The 23,706-nt window shown below is 38.6% G+C and overlaps 3 protein-coding genes across 5 annotated transcripts; all 3 read left to right on the top strand.

The window, feature by feature from the left end:
* The first annotated feature begins 4,885 nt into the window (after window positions 1–4,885).
* prps1b (phosphoribosyl pyrophosphate synthetase 1B) lies at window positions 4,886–12,672 on the top strand. The gene is made up of 7 exons (XM_051127626.1): window positions 4,886–5,347; window positions 6,153–6,336; window positions 6,485–6,583; window positions 6,959–7,083; window positions 7,173–7,346; window positions 7,432–7,591; window positions 11,994–12,672. The coding sequence occupies exons 1-7, from the start codon at window positions 5,226–5,228 to the stop codon at window positions 12,084–12,086; spliced, it is 957 nt and encodes a 318-aa protein (XP_050983583.1). The 5' UTR covers window positions 4,886–5,225; the 3' UTR covers window positions 12,087–12,672.
* A 277-nt stretch (window positions 12,673–12,949) lies between these two features.
* LOC127176135 (solute carrier family 25 member 53) lies at window positions 12,950–20,216 on the top strand. Of its 3 annotated transcripts, XM_051127629.1 has the most exons (4): window positions 12,950–13,221; window positions 13,333–13,360; window positions 17,888–18,806; window positions 20,084–20,216. In XM_051127629.1, the coding sequence occupies exon 3, from the start codon at window positions 17,896–17,898 to the stop codon at window positions 18,778–18,780; it is 885 nt and encodes a 294-aa protein (XP_050983586.1). In that variant the 5' UTR covers window positions 12,950–13,221; window positions 13,333–13,360; window positions 17,888–17,895; the 3' UTR covers window positions 18,781–18,806; window positions 20,084–20,216. The 3 variants fall into 3 exon arrangements, with proteins under 3 accessions (XP_050983586.1, XP_050983584.1, XP_050983585.1); XM_051127627.1 differs by lacking the exon at window positions 20,084–20,216 and having other exon boundaries at window positions 17,888–19,140; XM_051127628.1 differs by lacking the exons at window positions 12,950–13,221; window positions 13,333–13,360; window positions 20,084–20,216 and adding an exon at window positions 13,991–15,738 and having other exon boundaries at window positions 15,899–19,140.
* On the top strand, window positions 20,115–23,441 carry tmsb1 (thymosin beta 1). The gene is made up of 3 exons (XM_051127630.1): window positions 20,115–20,260; window positions 21,808–21,917; window positions 23,073–23,441. The coding sequence occupies exons 2-3, from the start codon at window positions 21,818–21,820 to the stop codon at window positions 23,111–23,113; spliced, it is 141 nt and encodes a 46-aa protein (XP_050983587.1). The 5' UTR covers window positions 20,115–20,260; window positions 21,808–21,817; the 3' UTR covers window positions 23,114–23,441.
* Window positions 23,442–23,706: the final 265 nt, after the last annotated feature.

Here is a 23,706-nt window from a genome sequence, read left to right as displayed (position 1 = left end):
TTTCGAAAGTTTGTGTGCCTATAACTCAATTAGTATTATAAGATATCACAATACAATTTTATATTCTAGTTCTTCATAAACTTTTCTTTTGGAATCTTAATTTTCAAGGCCCTACATCATTCACTCCCAGAGATATGGGGATCTCAATGAGGCTCTGTGTCCGGATTATTGGATATTACCCATTTTCAGTGATTGGGAACCAAATGTTGGTCACTTTGTATACAGCTGATACTTGTCTTTCTATCATTAAAAGAAAAGTATCATATTTTTTTCAAACTTTGGTTTTTGACCACTGAAAATGTGTACATTTTAATGATTTTCTTCTGAAGCCATACTGAAATTTTAATAACTCTGGAACCGAATCTCATAGGGCATTAAAATTAAATATGCTAAAAGTAAAGTTACAGGCATGCAAACTTTGGGAAAAAAACTTGAGAAGTACTGTTTACCCATTTTTGAATGGTCACTATTGGCACATAATGCAACAAAAATTGCTAAAGTCAACAGATTTTACTAATAGAACTATTAATCTCTGTGTAAAAATAAGATAATGATGCTGCCATCTTTCTGAAGTCATTTTTAACCCCTGTAACTTGACACTGAATCTAAGGTGAAAATTGCTGTTTCAACCTCCCTCTACAAACTAGTGGATTACTCAGTAAATATTTATCCATGACATTTAATATGTTGCCTTTCATCACGTCTATCTGCCTTCAGAATAAATATTACCGAAATCAAAAATTTGAGCCGGGAACCTTTGGTTGAGTTGACACAGAATGACCCAGCTGGTTTAAATTGGTCTTGTGCTGGTCCTAAGCAACCAGCTCAACCCAGATGTCATGTTTAAAACATGCCTAACCAGCATATGCAGTTTTTTCAACTGTCCAAATCTAGATGTTAGAATATTTCACATATTTCATATGTACACTGTTACTGAGACACTGATCACCTACAGTTGACAGAGGAGCTTGATAAAATGCAAGTCTGTTTTGACAGAAACTCCTTCAGCAAAGAGAGAGCCAATATTGGTCATCTCAGTGTTAAACTAGAATGTAATAATTCAATGAACAAGGCATTGAAATAATGTTGCTCAAGCACCAAGTAACACGATTAACGATCATGTAATGATGACATTTATGATGGTTATCTGTTCAGATAACCTGATAATCTGGGTCGTGTAGTGGTCAACACCCAGGTCACGACCAAGATCGCCGTGTTTCTCCAGGGAACTGAAGCTATAACAGGCTCATGGTGCTGTAATACGGTAACATCACATGAAATAAATGCCACGAGTCCTGCTCACGTGACCAGAAGATTCAGTTATGGCAGTTATCTGTCGTTAGACTGTATTTCATGCGAGTGCATGGAAATAACAAAGCAGACTAGCTAAAAGAGCAGGAAGAGTGTTTTCAGTGGATAATAGCACACGTACATCATGAAGACATATATTTGACGTCTGCATTTACATCTGGAAGATGTTTTTTTTTTTGTTTGCTCATCTGCAATACGTCTATTGGATGTTTCCTATCAGATGTCAAATAGACGTCTATTAGATGTCTTTAGGATGTTTATGATTTATAATGTATGTAAAACTGACATCTTACAGACATCTGTCAGATGTTTGTACACAGCAGATTCTTTCCAGATCAAGTGATCTTTAGCAGACATCTTGCAGATGTACATGTGCTATCTGGGATAACAGCGGTGAAGCTAATGGTCACTCCAGAGATCATGTGTGGGGATGAGAGACAGCCACCCTGATAGCACACGTACATCTCGGAGACGTCTATTTGACGTCAGCATTTACATCTGCATGACGTAGTTTGCTCATCTGCAATACGACTATTTGACATTTCCTATCAGATGTCAAATAGACACCTATTAGATTTATTTAAGATGTATATGATTTAACATGCACGTAAAACTGACATCTGCTAGACATTTGTACACAGAAGATGCTTTCCATATCAAGAGATCTTTAACAGACATTTTGCAGACATACGTGTGCTATCTGGGCATAACACTCCACCCACCTGGGCTTTATGTCAGAGTTTCATCTGATCTTGTCTAGTTTTAAATGAACTGTCTTATTAAGCACAAAATCTAGCAAGTGTTGTTTTACCAAGGCTAAAGCTGCTTCACAACATTGTGCTGTGACGTTAAAAAATAAATTAATTAAAAACTTGAAATGTAGACACTTTCTTATCTCTTACTCATGAGGGAGACAAATGTTCCTTAAAAACCAGAGAAACAAGAAGATTAAGCAGCAATCATTTGAGCTGCTAAGAAAGAACTACTGGAGGAGTAACTGTAATTCTATAGGTGAGGGAGCAGATGCCAGTGAAGTATGAGGCAGAAAGATGAGTAGATACGAGAAATGTTGGTTCACCTGTTGTGAGTGCTCAGTTATGGGAAAAGAATAGCTGATTTGTCTTTGAATGCTATACTGTATGAAATACATGCAGGTAGACTTTCTCTTTCATGAAAACATGAGGTTATCATCCCTGACTTTAGGCCAGTGAAGGATAAGCATATATTGTCTAATTTGTGTGCGTTAATGAAATGTATGATTGTGCACAGATCGAACCATGTGTTTGAAAGAAAATTAAGCCTGAAAAATTCAAACCTTGGGCCTGGTTTTTACAGACAGGACTTGGACTAACCAGAATTAGGCCATAGTTTAATTAATTTAACTCATTTTTATAAAAGTGCCTTAAAAAACAACATACCTGGTATGCATCTTGAGACAAAACAAAGGCACTGACATGTTTTAAGATCAATCAGTGCAAGCTTCTTTCAGTTGAAACGGCTCAGATTTACATTTTAGTCTAGGACTATATCTGTGAAACCGGGGTTGAAGTTTTAGGGGCGGTTTCCCGGACAGAGATTAAGCCTAGTCCTAGACTAAAGTGGCCCTTTAAACCAGATTAACAGTAATCTGCTTTCTTTGTCATGGTTTTAAATAGTCTGAGACTTAGTCTAGTCAGGAATTTAATAGGCTGATTTCCTGAAGGAAGACTAGAGCTACTTCAGGACTAAATTGAAGCTTAAATTAAACCTACCAGGAGGCAGGTTTAACTTCAGATTAACATTGTGTTTCCAGTCTTCATATATCAAAATGATTGGTATCCTTGGTGGATGTAAACAAAGAAGCCTGTGAAAATAAATCTGCACTGGTAATTTTACTTTAAGTATAATGAAAAGGAATGGAAATGTCACTATGAAAGTTTTTTTTTCTCTCTCACACATTGGCCACAATTAATAGCACCCCTTTATTCAATACTTTTTGCAACCTCCTTTGGCCAATTTAACAGCTATGGTCTATCCTATAATGCCTGATGACTCTGAAAAACACTTGACAAGAGATCATATACCATTCCTTCATCCAGATTCACTCCAGACCCTTCAGATTCCCAACTCCATGATAAACTCTCTTGTCTTCAGTTTTCTATAGGGTTTAGGTCAGAGAACTGGGACATCCATGGCAGAACCTTCATTTTGTGCTCAGTGTCCCATTTTTTTGTTAATTTTGATGGTCCTTTTGATTCATTGTTCTGCTGGAAGATCCAACCATAGCTCATTATGACTCCAAGACTATTTTCTGCAATTCTCCAGCTGTGATCCTTGGAAAGTCTTGTGCCACTCAAACTTTCTTCCTCACATTGCATTAAGACAGTTTAGACACAGACAAATCACTGTAGGCAGATTGTTAACATTTCCTGTTGATTGGAACTATCTGCAGAACTCTATTTTTTGTGTCATTATGATGGATGACAAAGGGAATTGACCTTTGTGTTCCCTCATATTTATATTCCTGTATATATTTAGTCACCCTGGTGTCCTAAAATGTAAATGTAAATGGGAATGTACAATAGATCTTCAAAGATTTTACTCATAATAATTTCTAGGCCAATGTGTAAAAAAAAAAAAAAAGATTTTTGTGATATATATATATACAGTAGTCAACATTTGAAGTGGATCAAAAAAATTAATCAAAGTTGTCCTAAGACAAGAACGGGTATTGTTTTGGTTTTAGGACAACTTTGATGAAAGGTTTTGATCCACTTCAAATGTTGACTACTGTATATATATATATATATATATATATATATACATACATACATACATATATATATATATATATATATATATATATATAAATTTACTTTTACTTTTTTTTTTTTTTTTTTTAAGAAAGATCAGAAAGACAAACAATAAATATAGATTTATGTTCCCAATGCTCTTTGGTACTATTTTTTTAGGGTGCCAATATAATTCTGACAATGTCTCCCTCTCTCAAACAGCTATTCTTTTCTCTTTACTGTTTTGGGGATATTGTACTGTTTTGGGATGGGGATATTGTTAAAATATGTAATTCTAACAACAAATAATAACAATACTAATGTTGCAAAACTAACTAACAACAGCTGATTGCAATAACTTATGCAAGAATTCATTACAAAGCGATTCCTAAACATTCCTAATTTTATATTTGGACACCTGCTGTGTGCAGTTTACATTGCTTGCTTTTAAAAAGCTTTCTCTTGTTCAAACATTTGTTTGTGTGTTAATTAATTAATTAATTAATTTGTTTGTTTTTTGATTGCAGTGCTTTTTCTGCTGCTATTGTTTTTCTTGGATTTGCTTCTCAGTTACATACAATTTTAACCTTTTCTTGGTTCATTCCATGTTTTATAGGCAACCTCAATCCAGCTAATCCTGATTTGCACAGGTGGAATTAAATTAATCGAGTGTATTTTAGTTGAGGACTCCATAGTCCAGGTGTTAGTAATCTGTACTTAATCTGTGTTTCAGAAAGCCATTTTTTAAAACATGATTAACTATTCTAGATTAAGGCCTACTCCTGTCTTAATTTAATCTTGGTCCGGAAAACCACCCCTTAAAGTTTAGACGGGTACACAGATAAAAGCTTCACACTCCAGTCCAGTCAGTGGCGGTAAAAAAAAAAAACACCTGCGTTCTTTGAATCGCACTAGAAGTAGAGAAAAGACGAGACGTCTGCAGCGGAGGCGGGTATGTGACGTCACGCGCGCAACGTCCAGAATCAACTATGGCGGAAAGGTAGTGGCGACTCACACTTTACCGGTAATATCGACATCGGATAGCAGATATCTGAACGAGTCACCATTCTTCGTCTCCGGCTTACGCGCAAGCATCCCATTTCCTCGTGCACTCTCTCTGATCTTCGTGGAACCAACAAAAACATGCCTAACATCAAGATTTTCAGCGGCAGCTCCCACCAGGACCTGTCTCAGAAGATCGCAGACCGTCTCGGACTGGAGTTGGGAAAAGTGGTGACGAAAAAGTTCAGCAACCAAGAGACGTGGTGAGTGATTTGTGGAAAATGTCTGAGTGTGTTTTATGTTGCTACAATAACGTTTGTCGCGGGCCGCTGGGAGTTGTAGTTCAGACGCTGCCTGCCAGCGCTCCACGTGGGTTTGAGAAAACTACAGCTCCCAGAAGGCTGTGCATCTGCACGCGAGGCGAGGCAGCGTGTAACGTTATTTGCTTCAGTTTGGACGTACATTTTGTGACTAATATTGCCATTAAATGTAATTTAAACACTTTAAGCATGGACATACAGAACTCCATCAGTTCCATCCGAGCTAGTACCTTTATCAAAAAGCTTTCTACAGACGTAAACCTTTCGCTTATACTCCCCACATGATAGTTTTAATGATAGTCTGGTGGGACAGTTAAGTGTTGTCACAAGGCCGCAGTTGTTTTTGTATTTATTCGTTCATTAGAGGAAGAATTCTTCATCTGCTTTCTGCGTCCTGTGGCGTTGTGCTTAAGTTCAGTGACCCTGCGATATTCACTTGCTCTTCATCGGTGTGCAGTGTGAACACTGATAAAACAGTGTTTGATTTCATAACATGCCTTCGTTTTGTAGTGTGCTTTTATAAAAAAAACACATACAGTGGTCTTATAATGTTTAGATCATGTTTTCATATGGTCATGTGGTCAATATGATGATTACCATATTCAAATGGAGTATTTACATGTTACTCCAAGGTCACATGATAGTTATGATGAAAACAACCTTTTTTGTTACAGCTTTAGCGTTGTAAAACAAGTGAATATTCAGTTTTATTTGCTGAAGTTGAATTGTCTCCTCATGTGTTCTGCAGTGTGGAGATTGGAGAGAGTGTACGTGGAGAGGATGTGTACATAGTCCAGAGTGGCTGTGGAGAAATTAACGATAACCTCATGGAACTTCTGATTATGATAAACGCCTGCAAGATCGCGTCGGCCTCCCGAGTCACAGCGGTCATCCCATGCTTCCCTTACGCCCGGCAGGATAAGAAGGATAAGGTGGGGCGAAGGTTATCACCTCTCTCTAATAAATCAAATCTGTGCTACTGCCTGTCAGTGAAAGCTTCTTTTTTTTGTGCTTCCTGGTTTTGGGAAGTAGATGACATGAGTCACTAATGAATCACTGTTTCACACTCATTTTCTGCAGAGCCGGGCACCCATTTCTGCCAAGCTGGTGGCGAATATGCTTTCGGTTTCTGGTGCTGACCACATCATAACCATGGATCTGCATGCTTCTCAAATACAGGTGGGTTTTACAGCACCCCAAAGTATTTAGTGTTAAAACACAGGCAAAAATGTGTTTTTGGCAAACACAACTTTTCTTGATTTTGATGTAGAGTCAGAATAACGTGAAAATATCCAATATTTGTACATTTTCAACTTAAAAATGTTATTTAGCATTCACAGATGCTTGCAGTTTACATTTTACGTTCATGCATTTGTCAGACGCTTTTATCCAAAATGACTTGCATTGTTTTCTGTGGGTATCAAACCCATGACCTTGGTGTTGCTCGTGCCACAGCTGCAGGAAGGCAGTTCTTGGAAATGCATAAAAAGTTGTGGGAAACGAGCACAAAGATCCAAAATATATCCGAGTGATTCTGCTTTTTTTCCTTTTTAGGGTTTCTTTGACATTCCAGTGGACAACTTATATGCAGAGCCTGCCGTTTTGAAGTGGATTAAGGAGAACATCCCCGAATGGAAGAACTGCACTATCGTGTCTCCCGACGCTGGAGGAGCTAAGAGGTCTGGAGGTGTCCGATTTACTGCCTGTTTAGCTGTGCTGTGTGCCGCCGCTGACTGCTCTGACACACCTGATGTTTTTCCATTGACAGAGTGACCTCCATTGCAGACAGGCTAAATGTTGACTTTGCCCTCATTCACAAAGAAAGGAAGAAGGCCAATGAGGTGGACCGCATGGTTCTGGTTGGAGATGTGAAAGACCGGGTGGCCATATTGGTGGATGATATGGCGGACACCTGCGGTACCGTCTGCCACGCTGCTGATAAGTAAGAATCTAATGAAAATAAAGTGGGTTATATGTCACACCCCGAGTGCTTCACCAGCCGTAATGCTCTTTGTTTGTGTGCTCAGGTTAATATCAGCGGGTGCGGTTAAAGTGTATGCCATCCTCACCCATGGCATCTTCTCTGGACCAGCCATTTCGCGCATCAACAACGCTTGCTTTGAGGCTGTGGTTGTGACCAATACAATTCCTCAGGAGGAGAAGATGAAGCATTGTCCCAAAATACAGGTTTGTCATGTCACGATGGGTTTAGTCGAATGGAAAAACTGTATTTTTATCAAAACAAAGAGAATTTAGGTCAGTAAAAGGAAAAGTGTTTTTTTTTTTTTTTAAACAAAGGTGTTTTATGCATTTTATTTTTCTTTGAGATTCCAAAAAATAAATAATGGCAAATAGAACTACAGATGCATTGTAGGTAACTAAAGTAACTACTAAGGTTTTTTTTTTTTTTTTTTTTTTTTTGGAACATTGGAGCATAAGTGGTTTGGTTTGTTTATAAATGAAGTTCCAAATGGGAGGAGCCTAATCATTCAGTCCTGTCAATCATCATTACAAGCCTATGTAAGCAGCTCTCATTGCACCGTCCCAACCTCAGTCACTGATCCGAGCGATTTCACTTTACATCCCGAAAACGTTTATAATGGTTTCATTCTTAAGCGGTATTCCTAAATGTACAGTCTCATTGCATAACTTACAAATTGTGAGCGTGTAATAGCTCAGTGTTGTGCGCTACAGCTTATGGTAATGATAAACACGTCAGTCTGAACAAACGATCCAATCCAACGCGCTCCAGCTGTTAAACAGCGTTCGATTGGTCACCACATATAATCCCCACTGATGTTTTTCAAATTGTTTTTAATTTTGAATCTTCATCATAGTCTAACCGGATACCAGAAGTCTCAGCTTTATTCAAATAGCATGTCACCCACTCCATAAACATTTGCTTAAGATCTTTACATCGCTTTATGTTGAGAATAGGCTCGTTTGATTCAAGGTGAACTGTTTTAAAAAGGCATAATAATCGCACTTATTTCATGTTTTGTGAAGTTATAATCTAAATCTATAATTTATAATATTTTGTGAAGTTATAATCTAAAACGTTGCACAAAGCATACTGGGTTTACCATTTACATTCATGTACGCTATTTTACCTTGCTTTGCCAAAAACACACCCATCTTCGCTCGTCTCCATTTTGTTCCTCCTGAGTTGTCTCCGAGGTGGCCCCTAGCTGCCTCCGCAACAGGAAGTGCTCTGGCTGCTGCTTTGCATTCCTATTTCTTTTCTTTCTACAAACTTTCTTTCACCGGTGTCCTAACGTAAGGCTGCCTCCGCAAAGATGCCGGCCTCTTTCTCCCCCTTGCTAACTATCGACCACCTACATCAGCCGAATGGCCATTTTGCGCCGTCTTTAGAGCCTCTCACATAGCAGCCCCAACCCATACTGATTCTGTGGAACCTCTGCCTGTCTCTGTGTTTTCTGACCTTGTTATTTTTAAGGAGACTGAACATGTTCCACTGGATTCGGCCCATATGTCAGCACTAAAAATGTTGCAGAACTTTGTAAACCAAGTCCATCTTGGAGGTGGTCCGAGTATGATTCAGTTTCAGCCATCAATATGGTTCTTTAACCTGTGCATTGTGAACACAAATGGCTCCAAGCTTACTTCATGTACGCAAAATCCAGTTTAGCAGGTCATCAGATGCTTCTGTTCAAAGTGATTATTCCTCATGGCTGCCTTTCCTGGCAGATTTCTACAAAGTACGTTGACAACTTACATTTTCGTGTCAAGCCCACAGCAAGATATTTAACAATTTTACTAAACCACTGTATGAATATTTGCATGTGAATTTTTCAATTGCTTTCATCCCTTAGTAAATAAGCAAGTAGAATCAGCGCTACCACAGTTCTCTGTCGTGTTTAAACCATCTTCTTTTGCATGTTTCTGAAGATGGTCCGCTCAGTTCAGGCATACTTTGGCTTATGAAGTAGGATACTTTAAATGGCTTGTATCATCAGTACTTGATGTCTCACCCATTTCATTAGCACATTTCATTTCTTTATTACTCTGTTTTACAGCAGGTTCATGATTACATTTTGTGACTTGTCTGCCTCAGCAGTGATTTCTCCCTGGGCTTCTCGTGTCCACTACCCTGTGGTCAAAGAATGGCCTCCTAAGCATTTCCTTCCATTGGGACAATTCCATGGAGTGCACCTTAATCTATTATCTCAACAAATGCAGATCAAGTTCTGACAAACTAATACAGTTCCTCAGTTGGTTCATCTAATCTTCTGTCTGCATTATAATCAAAGCAGAACTTATAACAGGAGTAAAAATTCAAACTGCTGTCTCTATTTCCCCTTTTGGAAATTTAGGTGACTGGCTCCATATTAAATCTGCTTTTGCCGTAAATTTTTTCTTTAAACTTTGGTCGGCAGTGCCCTGCTATTAATTAATAACCCATACACCTCCCTCCTTTTAATACATGTGTACCATGCTGATTTCTGCAGAGGCTGTGTAGATTTATTCTTAACGAGCCCAAACAGACAGCGAAGGAAAGAGAGACTGACTAAGCACAAACGATTACCCGCTTCCGACCCTCAGGGCGAGTCATATATTCGTGAAAATAGCTTGTCATTCTCAAAGAAACCCTGTCTTGGCATTCTCGCCCTTAAACTTAAATGATTTCAACAGCACCAAGGACCCCCGCCTCCCTCTCATTGAGTCTGTCTCCCAGCAAACCTTCAGTATGTCTCTGCCGCAGCAGTGACATTTCCCACCATTCTCAAATCAAGAGTGTTATCTCTTAGTGACACTGCAGTGATTTACCCTAACAAATCACTTATTACCCTACAAATCACTTATTAGCAGAGATTTCTGCAGCAGTGTTTTCCCACCCCTCTCCTACAGGAGCGATCTCGTTTGTTAGCCCTTCACCTGCCTTATATTGCCCCAACGTGGCAACAGGGAAATGTATTCTGCACATTCTTGGGGGAGAGGGATAGAATCAATAAAGGTTTTCTCTACTCGTATCACAAAAACTACTCTGATTTCTCAGCTTGCTGTCTCTTGTAAGCACTTTTTGGGGGGTTGAACTTGACGCTCATGCCGAGCCTCCATTAAGGACAGTAAGCAAAGTTTGTTTACCATTGCCAGGACTGGATGGGCAGGCGAACTTGTGAAATCTTATAAATGTGTTAGATGGTGAGGAGTAAAATGTACACGGTATTGATGCAGATACTTTAGCTGAAGTAATGTGTTGCATAATATTCAAAGGTTACTTCTTTGGTTGAGACATCACTCATCAAAAAAATCATGTAAAGGAAAGATTCTTTAAAGGAGATCCTATAATAAAACATGTCGCAATAGTAGCAATGAATATCTTAACGGCAGGGGCATATTTTACCCCATATACTTACATGGGCCTTTCTGTACAAATGGTCCAAAGTCAGAGTTGGAAACATCTTGAAAAAATGTATCTTTTTCCAAAAAAAAAAAAAAAAGTATAAAATAATTATATGATATCTATATACACTACCGTTCAAAAGTTTGGGGTCAGTACATTTTTCTTTTTTTTTAAGAAATTAATACTTTTATTCACCAGGGATGTATTAAGTTAATAATTAAAAGTTTATTAAAAGTTAATAATAAATAATTTTGATATAATGAAAGAATCCTGAAAAAAAAAAAAATACAGGTTCCAAAAAATATTTGGCAGCACAACTGTTGATATTATCCAACATTGATCATTCTAATAATAAATCCACATATTAGAATGATTTCTGAAGGATCATGTGACACTTAAGACTGGAGTAACAGCTGATAAAAATTCAGCTTTTCATCACAGGAATAAATTCTATTTTAAAGTGTGTTAAAATAAAAAACATTATTTTATATTGTAAAAACATTTTGCAATATTACTTTTTTTTTTTTTTTTTTTTTTTTTTTTTTTTTTTTTTTTTATATTTTTAATCAAATAAATGCAGCCTTGATGAGCATAAGAGACTTCTTTAAAGACTATTACAAGGTAAATTACATTTATTTATTTATGAATAAGAATATTTCCTGATCAGGAATGTAGGGGTGTAGTTATAATTTCAGCCAATGGACTAAAACATACAGTTTCAGTAGTGACTTTTACTTTTTACCTTTACAAAGAAAATATAACTTTTTCAACTTTTTTTTTTTTTAAAACAAAAATGATATTTTTAAAAACAGCAATGGAATAAATTTATTTATTTATTTATTTATTTTTTATTTTTTGGTGCTGGGACAGCAGTTTGGACCAGTTCTGTAGAATCACCCATATATTCCTAATGAAAAACATGTTCCTTAAAATATAGTTGATAATTATGTCAGTGCTTATTTGCTATATCAATTGATATAATTTTAAAAACTTCACCCAAAAATGAGAATTTGTTGTTCATTTACTCACCCTCTGGCCATCCAAGATGTAGGTGACTGTATCTATAATCCTGGTCTGCCTTTAGCCTTGTTGTAAAACCTTGAAAAACCAGTAATAAAAAGGTGCTTTTGCAGTAATTTAATATATTCCTGTCAAAATATTTGGATCGTATCACGCAGATTCTTAAGCTTGCTTCCTAAGCATGTCGTTCGCTGTTCTCCGCAGGTCATTGACATTTCCATGATCCTCGCCGAGGCCATCCGCAGGACCCACAACGGCGAGTCGGTGTCGTATCTCTTCAGCCACGTTCCTTTGTAAGCTCTCCAGCTCCTGTCCGTCTACGGCGACTGAACGAGGAGCTGCTCCTCCGTTCATCTGACCCAAAGACTCCTGAGCGAATGTATTCTTGTAGCTGAGGATTCCAGCGAGACTTCATGAATTCTGTCTGAAATGTTGAGCTTGTGTTTCACAGTCTGTTTTGCTTACCAAATCGCTGTTACAATCCGTGACCGAAAGTTAGACGTTAGGTTAACCGGGGCCAGAACTTGTTGAACCTCATTTATTTATTTGCATCCGTTTGTATTCATTTCTGTGCTTTGAGCCAAGTAAAGTCACATGATGAATAAGTGGTGGAGAGATGACTTGGACATCCTTTTTGAAGAAAACAATCGGTGGACACACTTTATTTTGAGTTTCAAGATTTAGTTCACTAGATTAAAGCGGTTTTTAGCTTGTGCCCTTTGCAGGCTGCAGCCTACCAGTAGATTCTTAACCAAAATTGGTGGTTTTATTTCTCTTTATTGATTTTTGTTTTTCAAGGATGTTTTTAATAACTCTTTATATGACATTTCTATGAATAAAAAAATATCATTTTGGTTACATTACGCCATTCTGATTCCCCTCAGACTTCTCTTCTGTGTGTTGATTTCATTGATAGCCTCGATAGAATCGTTTATTTCAGAATGCTGGGGTAAATATGTTATTAAACAGCTTTGGCATTATTTTGTTCACATTTTTCATTATTCAAGAGCACTCAGTTCAAGAAGTGAATTGCAGAACTGAAAGTTCACTGCTTAAAGGATGTGAAACAGGCATGAAAATAAACGATTACATGGTTTGCTAACAAGTGCAGGACGGTGGGAAAAGATTTAACACTGAGAATAAAAATGCACACACACGCACACACACCATACGCATATACACAATTATATAGAATACAATTAGTTGCCGGAAGCGGACGTCACGACGGAAATGTGACGACACAGGAGCCGATGGGGCGTCAAGTGCACTGATATCGAATAACGGAATGACATTTTTATTCGAGTTGTATCTGCTGTGTTTCAGATTTAAAATTAGTTTTTCATTTCTTTGAGTCTGTCAAAACAACGCATATTCTTAAAGTGACAGCGCGCAATTTATTCACCCATCAGGACCGTTGCTCAGATTGGAGGAGGTAAATGGGTTTTTTAAACCGCTCTCAAAGAGTGTTTTCAGTCTCATTTCTTATCATTTTCATTTCAGCCGATGCATCGCAGTTAATCTGATTTGTTTTGTCATTTTGTAGGAAAGAAATCACAGAGACATTTCCAAAGGTAAGCCTTTATGTGTATGAAAAGAGGAGGACCGACCGGCTGTTGTTCACTCCGATCAATGTAATTCAGGGCGCGTGTGCGGTAAAGTCAATGTAGTGTTACAATTTAAAATAGTGCATTGAGCATTGTATTGTTATTGCTCGTTTCTAAATCGCTTTAGATAAAAGTGTCTGCTAATCTATATGTACAGCTAGTAAATAAGAACATGCCCTATGAACACAGTGATATATTTCTTAATGATCACCTTTACTGTTTATTTAAAAAAAAAAAAATCAAACAAGAGACAAATGCATACAATGGACACGTCTCTATTTTCAGTGTTATGCAATTATCATTCTATGCATTGTATTAGAAGCTATAGAAAATATTGTCTTTTGTTTTAATTGCACAGAAACAGATGAGTCTGACAACTAAACAAATGTGTTTTCAATATCATTCGGATTTCATTTAATAACCTAGAAGCCTTTTGGTCTCAGATTTCCTTGCAAACCGATTATGCTGAACTATATTGGACTCTAGTATCAACTAGAATGAATTTATATGCATTTGCTTTGGCTCCCTCTGGTGGACAACAGTAGTGACATGATCATTCCCTTTGAAATTCATGAAACTAAGCTGTTTTCTCAGAATTACCTTTTCTTCATATGTACAAAGTTTTGGTCAGTTTGGACTTTGTGCACACAAGACTTAGGCATGTTAGTCATAAATGGTTACACCAAACGAAAGCAAAAGTCGTATCTGCTAAACCACTCAACAGAAACATTCTTTTGATAACTTTTTCCCAAGCATGGTCTAGTGCTGACATGTGCGGTGTGCGGCAATGATCTGAGGAACAGCCTGGGAGGGGTTTTTGACAAAACAGAATAGTGATGTTATTTTACAGATAAACATAGAAATGCTTAACATGTATTAGGATTCAGAAGAAAGGATATGTTAGTGGATTTGTTAGAAAGCCCACCAAAGGAAATTCACACCAATTTCAAAATGCATGAATCATCCAGTAATAACATTATTAAGGAACATGAGTTGCAGCGCCCACTATAGGTGCAATTTTAATGCATCTTGGCAGGCGTCTGCAGACTGTCATGTGTATTTTGTTGGGCTGGAAAAAAATCGAAGGGTTCCAGAGTTTTTACCCAAAACTCAATTTGCCCTATTATAGCGAAACCTAATGTTGGACGGATTCATGTCTGTGTGCCAGAGATGATGATTTGGGACCAATCTGATGTTTAGTTCTCACTGGTAGAGCTGCAGGCTGCAACAACAGCACTCTGTGCACTTGACATTACAGCGTTTAGAGGAAATTATAGATTTCACAGTCAATTAAATGTGGGGAAATGATCTCAGTTTCGGGTAAACAGAGAGTTACAGACATTACAGCCGCTGCACTACTACATAAAAAGCTATTTTATGGGCCATTTGAAGGTTTTTAGCAAAGTAAAATAATCAATTACAAAGGTAACATGCGGAAAAAAAGACGATTGTATAAAATTACAACTTGCCGACTTTCACTATTTAACAGGGTTCAAACAGATACTGTAAAATGAAATTCCAGGACTTTCAAGGACTTTTCAAGCACTACATTTTTGATTTTCAAGGACTTCAGTCAGAGATCTCCCTCTTGAACAATGACGTCTATTTCAAATTCTAAAAAAAGAGAAATGGACAAACAAAAATATACTAATTAAAATTGCAAAAATAAAGTGAAGCACATGCAAAGAATTACTACTAAATTATTTCAAAGTATACTACATTTTTACTATAGTAAAGCCACAGTTAATTTCCTAAGGGATTTGTATTTGTGTACACTTTTTCTTTTTTCTTTTTTGTACTGCCTTTATGAGAAACTAAGAAAAACAAAAAAATCAGAAAAAAAGATTTTCAGAAATCCCAATCTGAATCAAATGATTCGCGATACGCTCCGAAGTTTTGATCTAAAGCAAAAGATTTGTGAACCTGCTACGAATTTCCGATCTAAATCAAATTATTCAAGAATCATCATTCCAGATCAGGACGTGGAGTGGGGATCACTGATCATTTGACTTAGACTGAGTCACGAGTATAAACCGATCGGAGCAGTTCCAGCACAAATGACTTGATTGATTTGGTTCATCTGTTCCTCTTTTCACAACTTCAGCCAAGTTTACATGACACTGTCAGTACACTGTAAAAAATAATAAATAGTTAAGAAAACTTAAAAAAGTAAGGCAACTTGATGCAGTAAGACGTTCGAGTTCTCTCAGCAATCAAGTTTTTCTCACTAAAGATACTTTGTTTAGCCAGCATAAATTTGTTTGTTCATGCAATGCTGATTGTCTTATTTTGCTAATAGAAAAAGCCTTGTCACAGCAACTGCAACAACAATTACTGTCGTTGAGGTAATTGAATTTTTTATGTATTAACAATTTACTTTTTTATGTATCAATTTTTTTTTTTTTTTTTTTTTTTTTTTTTGCAAATGACAAACAGTGAACCTGTAGTGGTAAAAACAAGTTTCAATCTCCAATTTTGTCTCTTGTTTCTTGGCCACTGCAATAGGTGTTGACGCAATAGTCTGATGCGTGCAAAGTTGCATGAATACACCCAGAAAGGCCTGATGGTGTTACAAACAATAACTGAAGTTTATTGAATAATCTAAATGTGCACGGTCAAGAAATTGCGTGCTCTCGCACCAGCGCCCGCATCCTGTTAGGGGTGACATTTCCTTTTAAACATTTTTCCCCTTTTTTCCACACTGTGACGAGTCGGCTGCCTCCCCCCTAATTGTCAGCTGCACCCCGTCGGTAATCGCCGCCCTTCACCAGGCTCCCGACGGGAGTGGGCGTGTGGGAGGAGGAGGGGCGCTGAAACATCCAGGTCTGGCGGCGTGTGATGAGGCACACCTGATGTGAATGAAGCCTCATCACCGCCGCTGTTAAAATGCCGAGCGCGCCTCTCCTCAGGAGACCGGTCTCTTCCCCGTGCATGCACGCTGGTGTCCTCGTGGGTCCAGGAAGGGTGCGTCGAGGGTCGAGCGCCGCCGATACGAGGGACGAGCTGCCGAACCCGTGGTCCGGTTGCGAGCCGCATAGAATGGCTGCGGGCCAGGATGCCGGGCCTTTCACCCGCCGAGGACGTACCGCCGCTAAGGAATGGATGAAGCCGCTAAAGGAAGCCGCTACCCGTCATATTGCTGCGGACCCCTCCGGGGAGCAAGTGCGGCCGCCGGACTCCGCCCCTTACCTGGACCCTTCCCTTCGGAACACTACCCCTCCTTCACGGAACCCCGTCACGTCGAGGACACCAGATCCCCCTGTTTATTTTGGACACTTTTATTTCCCCTTTTGAACACTTTCTGTTTATTGTTTAATAAAAGCCTCTCCGAGGCCTGACGTCACGCCCACTGTGTCTCTCGCTTTGCTCCGCCCCCCCGTGACAACACCTATAGAGGGCACACACTTAGAGAAATAAACAGCATTAACAATATAGCAACAAAATGATATTCAAATAAACATATAGAAAAATTAAGAGACAATAATAAGTATGACTCTTACAGGACCGTTATGGAAACCTTAACAGATAACTTTGTCTAATATATAGACAACATTGTCTTTATTTGTAAAACATCTCTAGACTAAGATATCCGGCAAACAGATAGAAGTGGTTAAACATAAACTAGACACACAAACTCAACAACGGTTGCAATCAACAAATGTTAAAAAGATGGGCTCTTTACATCACAACAACAAAAAGTTTAAATGAAATCAGCAAACAGCAAAACAATAATCCTGTAACAGTAACTGCATAATTTATTCATGCTGCAATGCATGCTGGGAACTTACAAAGCCTTAACATTTCAACAATATAAAATTCTTTGTTCATTTTGTTCAGACAACTGTGTTTAACTAGTTGGGACAACATTTGGGGAAATTTTGTTCGTCTGACAAGGGCTTTTATGTTGTTTCAAGAAAAGAGCATTTGAGACTCAAAATGTTTCAGAAACTGGAAAATAAGCATTTGCATTTTTTACAGTGTACTACTACTTGCTTAGATCGATTGTTTTCTGTCATATTAATATGCGGGGCATTGAAACTGCTTTTGCACGACTGCATTTTACTTTTACGCACGTGCTCTGTGTATACTAGAGTGGTACTTTACACATATTTTACAAGGTTAGATCCTTGTCAGTGGTGCTCAGGATCTGCAAATCATTCACCATCGTCCTCAGTCATCTCTCCTTACTCTGTTTATGTGGAAAGTCAAATTATATGTACTGTAATGTAACAGACTACTGCTAGCAAGCAGCTGACCATGTTATTTTATTAGAACGCATTATTCGTTTTCCGTGCCTTTCTGAATAAGTTTTGTTTTTAAGGGTTTCCCAAGCCTTAAATTTCAAAAAGTCAAATTCAAGCACTTTAAGCACCTTGTACGAACCCCGAGTTAAACTTTTCTAAAGGTATGCCAACGTGGCTTTGTGTTCACTAGTTTATCCAACAGATCCAAACAAAACAGACTCTTGACTCTTGACTCCTCACTTACCCGCAGTATCAAAGATGGGAAGCATTTCGCATCGCAACCAGGAAGACGCTCTGGAATCTGCCGACTCTACGGTGTGGTTTCGCAGCTACCTCCACGGAGGGACGTCGAGCCTCATTTCCACCCTGACCACCGTCATCACCTTCCCTCTGTACAAGACCGTCTTCCGCCAGCAGCTGCACAGCACCTTAGTGCGAGAAGCGGTGGCCCAGTTACGCAAGGAAGGTCTGGCAAAACTGTACCGCGGTGTCGTACCGCCCTTACTGATGAGGTCCCTGAACGGGACGCTCCTGTTCGGCCTCCAGGACACTTTCCTGCAGCAGCTTTCGCTGTGGGACACGTCTCCTGTTCCCAGCGGTGCTCTTCCTGCTCTGGCAGGTTTGGGTGCAGGCGTCGTGGAGGCCGTGCTCTTTACCCCGTTCGAGCGCGTGCAGAACGTCCTGCAGAACAGCAAGAATGACTCCAGCCTTCCTACTTTAAGAAGCATATTGCGCAAGCTAGCTTCAAGTCCGTTAGCCTCAGGATACTACACTGCCTTTTTGCCTATACTTGTCCGTAATGCCTTGGGGAGCAGCCTGTATTTTGGCCTGAAAAACCCCATGTCTGACACTCTCAGGGCTTTTGGTTGTTCTCCTGTAGCGTCCTCCTTTATTACTGGTGTTTTAAACTCAATGGTGATCAGTCTGCCCCTCTACCCTCTTTCTGTGCTGGTGGCCAACATGCAGGCCCAAGTGGACGGAGGAGTCAGAGGAGTTAAAGACAGCTGGCAGCAGCTTTGGGCGGCCCGTCAGCGCAGGCTGGTTCTCCTGTACCGTGGAGGATCTCTGGTCATCTTCCGCTCCTGCGTCACCTGGGGAATCACTACCGCTATATACGACCAGCTGAAGAGGCACTCGAGATGATCACCAAAACCTCCAGAACGTCTCAGGTTGATATTCAATGCTGTTTTATAACAATCTTGATAGATTTCAGTTTTGCAGGGATGTCATTTACAGTATCTCCAACCTGCTGAAGTATTCACTGGTGCAATAATGATGCAAGAGCTAACATGTATTCTGTATTAAGGAATGAACCTGTACAGTTGTTCTGTTCTATTAAAATGTGAAACAATCCATGTGCAATTCAGAGAAAAGGCCTGATTTGGTTCTTTTTCCACTCAGCTAAAGCTTGTGAAGCCTTCTGTCCATTTTGTTTGGAGCTGTTCTTACTGTTTTTAATTAATAAAAATGAGAAATATTTCACTTAAAGGTCAAAAAATGAAAATTTGCTAAAAATATACTCACCTTGAGGTCATCCTAGATGTAGATGAGTTTGTTTCTTAATCAGATTTGTGGAAATGTGTCATTCCATCACTGTCTCACCAATGGATCCTCTGCAGTGAATGGGTGCCGTCAGAATGAGAGTCTGATAAAAAGTAATCCACACCACTCCAGTCTATCAGTGAACATCTTGAGAAGACAAAAGCTGCATGTTTGTAAGATGCAAAACAAAAGTTTTTAACTTCAAACCTTAACTTCTGGCCAAAATACAAGTCCATAACAACACTTCCTCCAGTGAAAAAGTCCATGTCTTGTCGTCTCTCATATCAAAATCTACACACATATTTGTTTAGAGCTGTTTTGGCTTGTAAACAGTGCTTGATCTGTGCGGATTTCTCTCCTGATTCAGACCAGACAACTTGGAGAAAGCAATATTATGGTCTCAAGTTTTAACATGGTTTAAAGTTAAAAATGTCTTAATAATGGATTTGCTTCTTACAAACATGCAGCTTTTCTCGTCTCAAGATGGACTGGAGTGGTGTGGATTACATGTGGATTGTTGTGATGTTTTTATCAGCTGTATCGACGCTCATTTCGACGGCACCCATTCACTGCAGAGGATCCATTGGTGAACAAGTGATGCAATGATACATTTTTACAAATCTGTTCTGATGAAGAAACAAACTCATCTACATCTTGAACAGCCTGAGAGCAAGGGCATTTTCAGCAAATTTTCAATTTAGGGTGTACCTGAAGGTTAATCGCCACAAGATGGCGCTGCTGGTGAATTCATCGCCTCACTCTCTAGATATAAAATATAGTTAAACTATCTACTAGAGAACTCTCGTCCTCTAGAAACACACTGTTTTCATTTTAGTATTCGCTTCCGCTTTGAAAAATTCTTACTCACTTTACATTCGGTTACCGTTACTTCACTGCGCTGCAGGTTTGTCCAATCAGAACGCAGTTCTGAGAGACTGAGCCAATCAGAGCGAGCGGGTTACGTCCGTGCTGTTGTGCAACGGGGTGTGATGGCTAGTATTTAAAGCAGCTGTCCACCTTGAGCAGCACAGAGATTCTATCCAACATATCTAGTGTACTACAGTCCCGAGACCAGCGCCAGGTAAGGCTCTATAAAATACACCCAATTATATGTTTATTATAAATACAAAGAGATTCTGCTTCTTCCACACCGTTATATGTCATATTATTTTGCATACTGTTTAAGATAATATTAATGCAGTCTAAATCAAGACGGAAGTGTCTCTTTAAAAGTATGCAGACACATTACACACTTGCAAACATGAGAAAATATACGTTTACATTTCATATACCTTTTATGCCTGTAGCGGTATGGAGAGAAATGTCAAGGCAGATAAGCATATGTTTGTGCACACACCTGTCAATGCAGTATGCGTAGTGTGCGCTCAGTTACTTGATTAACACACTAGTTCACTGCGTCGAGTATTTTGCGGTGTGATAAGGTGTGTGTGCCTTTGGTTTGCGCAGTGTGTCGTTAATTCTCAAGGCGCGTCACAGAAGCATATGCACAGTTAGAAGAACACAGTTGCAGCAAAACGTCGAGTGGAACGTTTCAAACATTCAAATGTTTCAAGTATTTGGCAAGTATGTTGCAAAATCCCAGAGATTTGGCGCCAGTCACACTGGGTGTGGTGAAGACGTGAGGATTTTATCTTGATCACAAAAAACATGGTTTCATGCAGTGATCATAAACACACTGCCCTACTTAGATTATTTATTGTTTATTTACTATATTTGTGTGTATGAGTTATCTGCTCATAAGAACTGTGAGAACAGATAAGTCTTTAAAACTCGAATAAGAGGCTTGATTAGCTAAACTGTTATGATTTGTAAGTTACTGTGTGAAACTGAATATCACACCTCTCTCTTTTTGGAGAGATCTGATACTAGGTTGTAAGGAAAAAAAAAAAAAAAAAAGATGATCTGGCCCTTTAAACTCACCAAGTTATGCAGTCATTATTAAGTGATGACTTGAACAAAACAGTTCATTTAGATTATTTTGTAATCAAAACCAGTGACAACGTCGATGAGAAAGTGTCTTGTTTACTAGATAATAGCTGCATGAGTGATTTTGTGAAATGACTTCCCCTTGTGCAGATCTCTCTGTAACTTTAGCTGACTTTATGTGTTAAACCTACGTGCATTATGCTCCAGCGCACTCATGGTTTCTGCAAATATGCAAAAAGTGAACAAAACAACCTATTTCAGTAGGCCAGTGATTTTACTGTAGCTCTGGCTGATAAGAGCTTACATAAACACGCACCTGGGGGAGGGCGGACAGGCGGGCGCGGCACGTCGACGTGTCCACGCAGACTCACCAAAACTTCAGCTTACACCTTTGAGGAAATGGTTCTTGGGTAGTTAAACGCACTTCTGCTTTTCAGAATGCGGTTTAACCACGATGCCGTTGCATGCCTTGCCTGCTCTGTTTGAGAAAGCAAATGGATGTCCAAACACACATTTGGACTGACCAAAGCATGAGAACATCAATAAGTTCAATGATTTGTTTAAAGAACGTCTTTGTTCACAATCAGGCTGGTTTAAAGGACTAATCGTGAAGGTGTAAAGCAAAAATTGCATGCAGAGACTGAAGCTGTCATTAATTCTCTATCACTTGAATTCTCACAGACTCTCCAAAATGAGCGACAACCCTGTTAAAGAAGAAGTGCAGAAGTTTGACAAGAGATGTCTAAAGAAGACAAACACGGAGGAGAAAAACACTCTGCCCTCTAAAGAAGGTGAGCGGGTTTGGCAGCCTCTCCCACATGATTCATTGTTCACCACTCACTCTTGCACAGTCTTGTGCTGACCTGACACAGAAAGCAAACATGACAAGCACACACACGCACACACACACAGATGAATTTTGCAGATACTTCAGTGATGAGCGTCTGCCTGCTTCACCTGCAGATGAGCTGAAGAGTAAAACAAAGGACAAAGGAACGGCTCTGAAGAAAGCTTGTTATGGATCGCAAGCTTCGTTAATGATTATTGATGCAACACCCTTCCTTATAGGTGTAAAATATAACTGCAGGGAATGAGAAAATCAGATCCAGGCATTTATGACTTACTTAAGACTACTTCTATGTAGATGTACGTGTTTGTTTATCTGTGTTCAGCAGGGTTATTATTGTAAATGCGATTAAAATTAAAACAATTAAAATGAATGTTAACTGAAATAAAAAAATCAGCTAGTTGCCAGGGTAACATTCTCATTTTAACTATAAAAAAAGACATAAAAAATTACCAAAATAATATAACAGAATTGCTAAAGCTTAAAATTAAAAATGAAAGCAAAAAAAAAAAAAATAATATTAACTAATTAAAAAAAAGATCTTAGATTCTTAGATTTTTTTTTTCTCATATGTTAGTAGATGTTTGCGATTGTTCTATTGTTTTATTATATTGCACAGCACTGTGGTCAACACTGTTGTATTAGTATGTGTTCCGTAAATAGTTTGAAACTGGAAACATCTTACATTTGAAACATTCAAATTGTTTCCACGGTTTTTGTGTATGTGTGTGAGTTTGACAAAGTTGTCATTTGTTTTTTTGCATTCAGCAGAAGTACTTCAGTAGGCAGTGTTTACATCTTGATTTGCATGAACAGTTTCCTCAAAGAAAAAAATAATAAATAAACAGGAAAAAACCTTGCAGATCTGGTTGCGCTGGCATTGTAATGATAATGTAATGTGCTCTAATACAGCTCTATAACATGCAGGTATAATGCGCTATAACACTGTTTGATGTCTCAGTTTTTTTAACTGTACAAAAAAGAGTCCATTACGCTGCTTCGTATTGCAATCTGCTATTTGTTATCAATGTTAATTTATTATCATAATCACAAACACACAGGTTCATTCTTTCACCGCTCTCTTGTCCTCGTTTCACAGATATCGAGCAGGAAAAGAAGGAGTGTCCAAAGTGTACATAAGCGGTGACGGCCCTCCTCACATCCTCACGGTCCTGTCTCTGGACCTCTGCTCCGCTCCTGCATATATCTGATCATTTATAATTTTTTTTAAAACAATGTGACCTGCAGAATTAAGTATGTAATTGGAAGTGTGGATATTTTTTCAATCTTTTCATCATGTGTGATTTAGAGGAGATGGATGATGATGTGGCAGTTAAAGAGCCTGTTTCTGTATCTGTCATGACCAGCTAATGGCTGCCCGTATCCATCTGGTGCCATTCTGTGCTGGTCATTCTTTAAATAACATGTAAGATGATATTTTTGTTTAATAAATGATAATAAAAAGTTCTGAACTGAGTCCAGTTGTTTTACCACAATCACTTTATGAAAAGAAACCTTAGTAGTGGTCTTGTGAAAAATTATTATTTGTAATGTAGAGTACTTGTAAAAACATGATTTTCAATATATTTGAAAGAAAACACAGTAAACGCAGTATAATTGTGGAATATTATTACAACCTAAAATAGATGTTTTCTTTGTGGGTATCTGTTAAAATGTCATTTATTTCCTTGATCAAAGCTGAATTTTCAGCATCATTACTCCAGAAATCCTTC

The sequence above is a fragment of the Labeo rohita genome, chromosome 14 (genome assembly GCF_022985175.1).
Source record: "Labeo rohita strain BAU-BD-2019 chromosome 14, IGBB_LRoh.1.0, whole genome shotgun sequence".
NCBI classification, from domain to species: domain Eukaryota; kingdom Metazoa; phylum Chordata; class Actinopteri; order Cypriniformes; family Cyprinidae; genus Labeo; species Labeo rohita.
This window is presented reverse-complemented; position numbering and strand designations above follow the sequence as displayed.